At 36.3% G+C, this 10626-nt stretch overlaps 1 protein-coding gene across 1 annotated transcript; it reads right to left on the bottom strand.

Annotated features, from left to right (window-relative positions):
* Positions 1-752: 752 nt before the first annotated feature.
* Positions 753-6165, bottom strand: LOC149019467 (Zinc knuckle (CCHC-type) family protein). The gene is made up of 5 exons (XM_089153469.1): positions 5922-6165; positions 4712-5036; positions 3420-3864; positions 2729-3027; positions 753-1752 (listed from the first exon to the last, which is right to left on the bottom strand). The coding sequence occupies exons 2-5, from the start codon at positions 5012-5014 to the stop codon at positions 1408-1410; spliced, it is 1392 nt and encodes a 463-aa protein (XP_089009595.1). The 5' UTR covers positions 5015-5036; positions 5922-6165; the 3' UTR covers positions 753-1407.
* Positions 6166-10626: the final 4461 nt, after the last annotated feature.

The following is a 10626-nucleotide window of genomic DNA, read 5'->3' as shown; positions in this document are numbered from 1 at the left end:
AATAACATTACAAATAAATTTGAATTTGAAAAACAAAAGTCATTTAAATGATTAGGGGTTTTTTTTCTTTTTTTTTGGTGGTTCTCCTCTTAAAAAATTTAGGGTCATATCCAATGTATGATCACATAGAATAAATGTTGTATGTATGTATATTATCAGGTTGAAACATCACTTCTGTTCCTTGTAAATACCTTTGCAACCACACAAAAAAATGTTGTTGTTGTGAATAGTGGATGCACATTGTTCCCATGGTATTTGTTTATAATAATTTATTATTCATCATCCATAACTCTATTTAAAAAGAGAGAGAGAAAGCGATTCTATGGTCAATATTGATGTGTAGTTAGATCAAGAGAAAATAAATAAAAAATTACGAATAGAGTGCCAAAAGTTTTCACACCAAGTAAAGTTTGAGAGAACGATTTTCAAATTACAAGATTGAAACATTGAAGGAAATCAATGAAACAAGAACAATTTTTCAAATTTGATGGATCTTATTAAGATATAACAGTATCTAGAGTCAAAATTGTTAATATTGTGCCCAAGATCTGATACTTAATACAACCTTTTTATCACCAAGATTTTTCATTTACTGTTTAACTTACAGGTAAATTACTTGTCAATGATTTGTAGATATTTTTTTCTATTATTTCTTTAATTAATTGACTATAATGGTTTCCCTTAATATAATAGAATCTGAGTTTTATATATATATATTATATATATATATATATAAAACAGTTGAAGCTCTCGTACTCAAAAAATAGAAATCATAAGTAACATGTAATCCTTTTTTGCCTCTGGCTGGTGTCTGATATGGGTGATGCAATTATTTTTGGGCTGTTTGAGTCACAACATATTGTTCAACAATGAAATGACTTCGACTTTCACCAAAAAAAAAAATGACATAGACTGGAACAGAAATAAGAAGATTAATTCATCCAATCAAGTTAACTCTGTAATGTTCTACTACAGAGGAACAACTAGAGAAAATCCTCTTTAAGTGTGGCAAGTTCTTGAGGCCCTAAGCACCTTCTGCTGCTGAAATTGTATTTTGTGATATTTGGTATTAAGTGCTTCAACTCTTCTTTCGTTTCTTGTTCGTTCTCCTACAGTCCTTGGGGAACCAATGTTACGGCCGATCACCTTGCACCATTTCGTTTTCTAAATCATCTATCAAACAGAATGCAGCCACCACCAGTTAAAACAGCAATTTGACTTTTCAAATAAAAATATGCATCCGGTGCTCACCACCCAAAAGCATTGTAAAAGGGCAACAAGATGCGTATTCACCACCCAAAAGCATTGTAAAGGGGCCAACAAGATATTACCAACAGCAAACCATCATGGACCCTGAAAACCTTCCAGGATGAATGTTTAAACTGAACAAAGAACCGCCACTCTGGTTTAGTATCGGTTGTATGTTTTTCTATAATCTTCATGCCTCTGGCGCTGGAACTCCCCATAGGCATCATGGGGCCTTGAAGGAGGATAATTGTCAACTGGATACGGATACCCGCCTCTTGAATCCATAGGTAAATTGGCCCCCACAAACGAAGGATTGCTCGATGCACGGTCATAGTCTGAGTAATTGGGACGGCTGTAACCATCAAAACCTGGAGCAGACATATGCTGGCGTGCTCTTTGTCGCCTTTGCATATCAAGTTGAAGAAACTCCTCCCACTGCTTTGTTTGCATTCCCCTCATGGTAGCCAATTTCTTCATGTAGTTCTCTCGCATTTCCCTTATTGCCTGAAAAAGCAGGGGGAAAAAAAGGTTCCATAGAGTTAGGGGCACAACTATTCTTACCACATGAATTCATAAATACAAGGAGCCCCACTTTTAATGTCAGTACTAGTTTCAATTAGACAAAAACGAAGCTAACATATATTAAAGTAGACTAATTCAAAATGGAAAAAGATGAAAGGCAATTGGCCAATCCTATACACTTAGTTATATTTTTCAAGTTTCAGAAATTGGTTGTTCATCTGCAATTCATCTTATTTCTCGTCTTTATACAAATATGTGTGCACCAAGTGATCCAATTAAACTACTCTTATGTTGCACTAGAAAATGTGTCACTGTAAATTAGCAAATAACTTCATTATGTTAAGATGATTTCCATACAAAAAGAAAAAAGGATGACAACTGAAAAGTAGGCTTGAAAAGGCAATTATATTGATTGGAAAGGCCTGAGTTAGTACAAAGATAACGTCAACAGACTCCAATCATATGGTAAACTGAAGTTTGTTGACAAGTAAGAGAGGACATACAACCCAACATTTAGTGTCCTGTGAGTTAGTACAAAGATAATGTCAACAGACTCCAATCATATGGTAAACTGAAGCTTGTTGACAAGTAAGAGAGAACATACAACCCAACATTAGTGTCATGTGAAAACCACAGTTGAAACCATATTCTTTTATGGTTCTGAATACCACTGGCTCATCCAATATGCCAAATGGCACAACTTCAGATGTGTGCAAATACACCATCAACACCTACAGGGATGTAGAGAGCATCCCAAAAAAGAAGCAGACAGTAACAATTGCTAAAAAATTTAATTTCAAGGCATGTAGTGTAATCATCACGAAGCATACGAAGTATATCATATACAACAAATAGGCTCGATGCATGCATCAAAGACATGCATTCAGAAAAATATCTTATCCAATAAGCCAAGTCATACTTGAACAGAAATAATATACTAAAAAGAGATAACAAGTACCTCACGATGTTTGTAATTCTCTTCATCTTCTTCCTTGTCACGAATTATTCCAAGTTCCATTGCCTCCCTTTTATACTCCGACTCTAATTCCTCCAATGTCAAAGGATTGGCAGAGTATTCAAACTTATGGCCAGGATGTCCGTCAGACCCACGCCTCTCAGAATCCCATCCATCAGTTCTTTGGGCTCCAATGCCCTGGGTGTGGCCATCATGTGAACTATATGCACCACTGGCAAATGAAGAGCGTCCTGGAGATCTTGAATGGCTTGCACGGCTTCTACCTCTATCATTACCATAAGCTTCACGAAATAATAAAGAGTGTTAAGCAATATCCCAATTTCTTTCCAGATGTATAACATAGATGGTACCTTTAACCATTCTATCTTATATTTAAACTGTGAACCCACCCAGTGCAAACAAGTCTGACAGCTTTTCAGTAAATAATATCATTTTGGAGACAATTCGACCAATTCACACCCTTGTCCCACACCCCAATACTACTTTCACAATCGAACTCATAATGCCTGAAAGTTACGAACTTACCTCTTGCTGCAAAACAAAATGATAAGCAACAAGCAACATTATTAAGAAGTCAAAGAGCTATAAAAACAACTAGATATGCTAACAAGCTCCGAGCATGGGTTTACCAGGTTTACACGGACGTCGTAAACATATTCTATGCTGTCCCTACCTTGTGGTGAACCCCTTGACAACTGTTTTAGATCTCCACGAATACGGTCCTCCATAACCTTTTCCTGTCTACCAAACTTGGGATGAGACTGCACTGTATTACGGTGACTAGGATAAGACTTTTGTGAGTCTGAACGCCCCAACCGTGAGCCAACAGGGCTTTCCTCAGGCGACCTGGATCTGTTTCTTTGAGAACTAGAACCCTTTTTCTTACCCTCTTCATTTTTCACCTTGTGCACAGCATCCACACCTTTTGCCAAGCATAGCCTATCTTTACCACTAACAATGATAAACTTCTCTTCAATTTTAATTTTGCATCCAACATCCTTTTGAATCTTCTGGACCACACTCTCGGTGAAAAGTGCTTTTACATGTTTTTCTCTAGCAGGCACCCTCTCAAAGAATTCTTGAGACTTGCTATTGGCTCCAAGAGTGGTAGGGCAACCCTAAAAATTGACCCATGACACAGAATGGGGTAAAACAACATGCCTTTTTGAATGGTTTAAACTAATAAAATAGAGATGAAATGAAAACAGAAAATAAGATCAAGAAATAAGAACAGAACTTTCTAATTTAAGTCCAATACTTAAACCACTACAGATTTCAACCAAGAAACAGAACTCCAACAATTATATTCCCTACAAGCTCAAAAAAGCAGCTCATTCAAGACCACAAAGAGCACGCTGTTATGGGCAAGCATGGATGAGGAAAAGAGGGGCCACCAAAAACCCAAGCATAGTAATGAAAAATTATCTTCCTTTTAGGGTTTAGGGATGGGACTGGGAAACTCAAAATGAAACTTTAAATCAGAATATCTGAGGAGACACAGGAGACTTTGCAGGTTCATCATGATCTTCACTAGGATGCTTATGAAATTGAATCTAGTTTCCATCTTATTTGCAGAGTCACATAAACAAGGGATGAAGTGGCGACTCAGACATCTAAATCTCTCCATAGAGAACCAGAAAGTAAATTCTGTTGCTACAATGCTGGAAATGAAGAACCAGAAAGATAAGATCAGAAGGGACAATAAGGTCAAACAATTATACAGGCTTGCTTCTAGCGCATAATTCAGAATTTAAAAGGGGAATATATACTTTCTCTCTGGACCTCTTAACTTAATAAAATATTAAAATCTCTATCAACTGATTAAAGGCTTATAAGGATAATTTTTAAAAAAAACCTACTTCTATCAAAAAGTATAATAAACTAAGAAAGAGAGAAGACAAAAAAACTACAAGATCTGCTATAGAAGGCTTATGAAAGCAGAATACCCTCATAAATCATAGATACCTGAGTAAAATGACCGGATTCTCCACATATTTTGCAGATCATTTCTTCTTCCTTACGCTTCTTCCAGTTCCTCTCCGTAGCCTTTGATTTAGCTTCCCATACCTTAGCCTCTCGGCTGGTAAAGTCAGTTGGGACAGCATTTGGATCACGTTGCTCCTCTTCATCATCAGAACTTGCATGCGACCTTTTGTTTCCTTTTGCTTTCTCTTGTGTAGCAGTGGCAGTTAACACAGGAGGACCAGTATATTCCTTGTAGATGTCCTCGAAATCATCATCTGTGTCAGGTGTCGGAATGTTTGCCATTCAAGTAATGTATAGTGAACACCTGCATCACCATCAACCAAGAAAACAAGAAGAGCAGATACATTGTCAACAAGTCAAAATCTTAAAAACTAACAGGAAGGCAGTCCTGTGATGTATGTTAAAGCCTAGTAACATTAAACAACATCAAATGTTTTTAAACAGATGAATATAATACACTTTCAGGCATTGGCTGCATGATTAGTGAATGCAATGAACGTAGGAACTTCACTGAAGGATAGGAAAGCAGATTACCAGTTTGCCAGATTTAAGTATGATACATTGGTAGAAGGTCACTGCCCATCTGAGACAATGACGTAACCTTTGTGGCAATTCAGTATTTACAAATACACTCCAATCTTCAAATTGTCATCGTACAAGTATTTCGTTCAACTAATCTCTGTAATGCCCCATATTATAAACAACTATTTTCGTTTCTAAACCCGAAAACATAAAGAACTAGAGATTTACTAAGTGAGGCAAAAGTTCTGAGACGAACCACTTGAATGACAACCACGCGAAATAACTAAATTTTCATAAAAGAGAAGGTTCACTGATTCCACTGATTCATGCATAAAGAAATTGAAATAGCGCATTACACCAAATATCCTCACTCAAAGAAAACAACCAAATCTCGAGGGCATGAAGCCCTTTTTAGGGCTGTGAAAGTAAGATAAACCCATTAAACTATAAACGACAGAACCCTAGCTTTACCGATAATATCAAAACAACTAAACAGACAAAAACTAGTTTCAAGAAAGGGAAAAAAAAAAACTGCGACAGAGAGACAAGACAACCTTGTGCAAATTAATCCAAACCAGAATACCACAAACTAGTAAGGGAAGCAATCACTGATGCAGACTGGTTCAGAAACAATGGAAAGCAAAAGGAGTGAATCGAACGAACAAACCTTTATCGTTCTATGCTCTTGGAGATCAGTTTCGCAAACGAGATTTGTTGATTTCAACTTTCAAGTCTTCTCAGTAACCCGCTTAATCGCCTCTTCCTCTGTGGAGAGTTTACCTCTAATGAGCCGTAAAACGGCTCTGCAGAAGAAAGTTGTATTCGTTGTCTTCCCTCATAAGCATCTGACGGAAACAACGCTCATGGCCAAGCCCTAACATTTCAATCCGATAAACACCGAAATCTCATCCCATTAAAGTTATTTTATTATCATAAACTCACGGGTTTAAAACCCTAAAATCGGATCCAGATCGGTCGCGGCCAAGTTTAAAGAAGCGGAAACGGAATCGGAATCGATTCGAATTACAACGATTCTGCTCCGAACCGGTCAGAAACAGAGCTAGATCGACAGAATGGTTAATTCAACTGGATGGCTACCGCATTCAAAGTCTGCAGCCATAGAATATCCAGAAGCATCTACTTGGAAACTTGACACAAGTGTGGCACAAATGAAACATTGCCAGATAAACAGGGAGTATCTCTCAATTTTTAATGTAAATACTTCTTTTGGTATCTCTTGCATGTATGGCTACCAGTTAGATCTATATTATCTCAATGAACGAAGATGCACAATCTTTGTGAACTGCGCGGAGATAAGAAAGAGACTATCTAGCATGTTTTCTTATCATGCAAATGGACCAAAAGAATATAGGAAGCGGCGGGACCATTAAGATTGAGAACAGATTATATCTCATACAACTCCCTTTTGCAATTCTACAATTCGTACATAATGGACCCACATCTAGACAAAGATTTGACTCAATGATTTTTCTCTGTCTTTGTGATAACTTGCTTTTTCATTTGGAATGAGCGAAACTCTGTAATATGGAACAAACAAAAACCCAATCCTCATTCCTCACAATGTTTTGCATAATATAAATCGATGGTTGTACAAACTCAATATCACACCCAACAATGTGGACCATGGATATATTCTTTTGCCACCAATATCTCTCAGCACCACATTGAAAACTATTGATGTTATACAATTCACCAAAAAATAAATAATTATCACTCTCTCATTCTGTTATGTGCAGGGGTATATAACGAATTCCTAAGATGTGCAGGATGGAGTGTGAGAATAGTAGGAGATGGTGTCCTTTAATCAGGGTGTATGAACAAGGAGAGCAAACTAGAAGCAGTCTTGATGACTATTAGTAAAAGACTAGTGCACATGGATGCAACCAACACAAAGCCTAATAAAGTTTGGTGCAATAAAGATGAGCTACGACACTTCCTTCCAAGACCAAATAAGACTTGGCTTTTGGATATTGCTCCGATTTTGACTAATACAAAAACTTGTATTCCTAAAGCATCTATTTGCAACTTTAAGGATCCCTCACTCCTTAATTCCCTCGTTAGTGTTGCAAATCAAGCAACTATCACTACCAATAGCCTAACTACTGTATCTAGAAACAATATGTAACTCCTATGGTTATTATAAATAGATGTTTTCTCTTTATTAAAAAAAAAAAAAAATTGGGGATGGGGTCTGATCAACATCGGTTGGAAAAGGGATCAAGTTTATCACTATCTTTTTCTTGTGATGATTTTATCTTACACGACAACTTAGAAGTCTGGTTTAACCAAAAAAAAAAAAAAAGACAAGTTAGAAGTCTCTTAAACAAAAAATAAAAAGACAACTTAGGTCCTGTTTGATCTGGTGTTTTCTTTCTTTTTTGCTTTAAAAAACAAAACAAAGTTGATTAAAAACCGTTTGAAAAAGCTACTTGGTTTCTGAAGATTTTTACAAAATAAATTGAATGGGGATCTTGAGGCCTACACCTGTTGGATGCCATCTCAACTCCTACCTTTTTTTAATCGTAATATAAATTTTATCATTTTATCCAAACTGTTGAACGAATGTCAAGCACTCGACTACTTCAAAGGAATTAAGGTGGCAAGAAGAGCCCTTGAAATCTCTCATATTTTATTTTCTGACAATACTTCTATCTTCTGTCGGGTAGAAAAAGAGGATATTCTAACCTTAAAAATGATCCTAGATTTGTTTTCTAATATTACAAGACAGAAAATTAATTTTGATAAAAATGAAGTGTTCTTTAGTAGAAATACTTCACAACTTGATAGACAAACCATCTTGCGATGCTTGGTATCAAGGAAATGAATAAAGATGCAATCTATCTAGAGACAAATCTTTTTCATGGACAAGCAAAAACGAAAGCATTGTAGTTACCAAAATAAGGAAGAAGATGGCATCTTGGAAACCAACCAACTTGTCATTTACTAGCAAATGGGTACTAATGGAGTCAATTCTCCAATCCCAATCTCTTTATTATATGCAGTGTTTTAGATTTCTAATCACTTTTTGCAAGAAAATTGATTCCCTCTACTAAAAAACATGGGTTCTTGGCTTCAGAAAAATGGAGGATGTAATATAGCACAACTTCTAAAGTAGGGATGGAGAAATGCTCACAAATCTCAACACACCTTGGTACAAACACTCCAGGCAAAAAATTTCCCCAATACAACACCTTTTAACTCGAAGGTCCAATCAAGGAAGCGATCCTAGACATGGAATATTATTTGTAGCATCCTTCCCCTGTTGAAAAAAATGGTGGCAAGGAAAGTAGGAAATGGAAGAGAAACATCATTTTGGTTCAATCCATGGGTAAAACAGAATCGAGCCCAGCAAGAGTACACTCAGATTCGGGAACCACATAATTATGAATTGTGGAAAAGAAATGCTACAATGGCACAAGTAGTATCTTTGTCCAACCGTTTTAGCAAGGAGTACCTTTCTAATCAAAGTCCCTCTCTCCTTACTTTCCTTATATCTTTAAATCTTTCCTCTAAATCTGATTCCTAGCAATCTCTTATTTCAAGCAAGGGAATTTACATAGTCAAACTAGCAAGGAAAGCATTGTTGAAATCAAGAATGATCCCAAGAGATAACAACTCAAAACCATGGTGGAAGTCTTTTTGGAAACTACCCTTACACCCCAAATTTAAAATATTTTTTGATATCTCTTGAATGCAGGATTTCCGTAAAGGCAATATTTGGTCAATGGACAACATCGTTTGGCAACTATGAATTGTGCAAAAATGGTGAAGAGTCATGTTGGCATACTTTCATTTCGTGTAATTAGACCAAGAGAATTTGGGTAACATGCCCTCTAGGTCTATGAACAAAGGATTTACACATCAATCCATCCTATACGCATGCACATATTTCCTCTTAATCAATACCCTTGATAAAAATTCAAAGCGGTTGTTGATCTCTGTGTTTATAATCATTTGTTACTATGTGTGGCAAGAACACAACCAAAAAGTCTATAATAAACAAGCGCCCAACCCCACCAAAGTCTTGCACAATATCCCCTATGGAGTAGTAACTTAAATGTCATTCCCCAAGGGCTCATAGATTTTGCAATAATCCAAAACAATACAATGGATTATATGCAAAGACCCACTTGTTTTGTTTTTGCCAAAATATGCATTTCACTAACTTGTTTCAATCTCCCATTTTATTGTGTGCAGGTACATAACTCACAGCTAAACTCTACGGGATGGAGTGTGGGTTTGTTTTGGGAAGGTCAGGTCAACTACATCGCCGATGGAGGCTTTGGGAATGGAGATATTACTTGGGCTTCAATTGTTGGACTTCGTACCGGAATAGATCAAGCTCGAAACTCACAAGTCAAGCTTGTTGATGTTTGGTGCAACACCCAAGAAGTGATTGATTTAATTCGAAACCCAAAGAACAAACAGTGGTCGCTTGCTCACGTCCCTTTTTTGGCAAATCTAGCCTCTTGTATAAAAAACGTAGATTTTAGAACCCCACACTCCAACAATGGTTCACCTATTTAGCATATAGATCATCAATAAACCTTCTGAATGATTGAAATGTAGTGGACCTAAGTGAATTGTGTAATTGTCTTGCTTAGTTTTTTTAATTTAATTTATCCTTTTATCAAAAAATATGAAATTTATGAAAATTTATACTTTGAGAAACCCTTTTGACACAACTTTGTCGCTTGAAAAATGAAAGAAGAAGCTAGCAATGCTGGACGTAGGTGAAATAGCTTTTGTGAAGGGTATTCTTGGAATTCGACATCCTAAACATTAAAATAAATAAATAACCCTACTAAAAGCCTTTCATACTTTGATAGAACTCTTCCATTCATTGCTTCTTCAACCCTAATGATCGGGATCATTTGATTCCTCATCTTCTTCATCTTTGGTGACCAAAGTTCCTCTTCATCTTCTTCAACTCTAGTGAAACATTAGCCCTTGTCTTTGTAAAAGGGGTCTTTGTTCTTCATTTTTCTCTATCTCTAACTACTATGATAAAACACCAATCGATATTGTTTTTGCTTTCAGAAGCAAGTTTCATCAAACACATATAAAAATGTTTTTGCTTCCAAAAACGCTCAAAATTGTTTTTGGTGTTTCTCGAAGCAGAAAACACTTGTTGGGCTATCAAACATATCCATAGAAGTCAAATCTCCTACAACTTATACTAATTTAGAGATGTAGTGATATGGAGATTTAGAGTTTAAACAAAGACTCTCTTTTTCCTCTTTTTTTTTTTTTTTTTTTTTTGCGCCGAGGGGCGCATGAGGTTCATTCAGGCAACTTAAGCATACCTTGGTTACACCCTTAGGGTAGTTTTTTATATATAATTTAAAGAT

This window comes from Hakea prostrata, chromosome 4 (assembly GCF_041222555.1).
Source record: "Hakea prostrata isolate BN-2017 chromosome 4, UWA_Hpros_2, whole genome shotgun sequence".
Taxonomy (NCBI): Eukaryota; Viridiplantae; Streptophyta; class Magnoliopsida; order Proteales; family Proteaceae; genus Hakea; species Hakea prostrata.
Note: the sequence above shows the minus strand (reverse complement) of the source record. Positions and strands in the feature narration are given on the sequence as shown.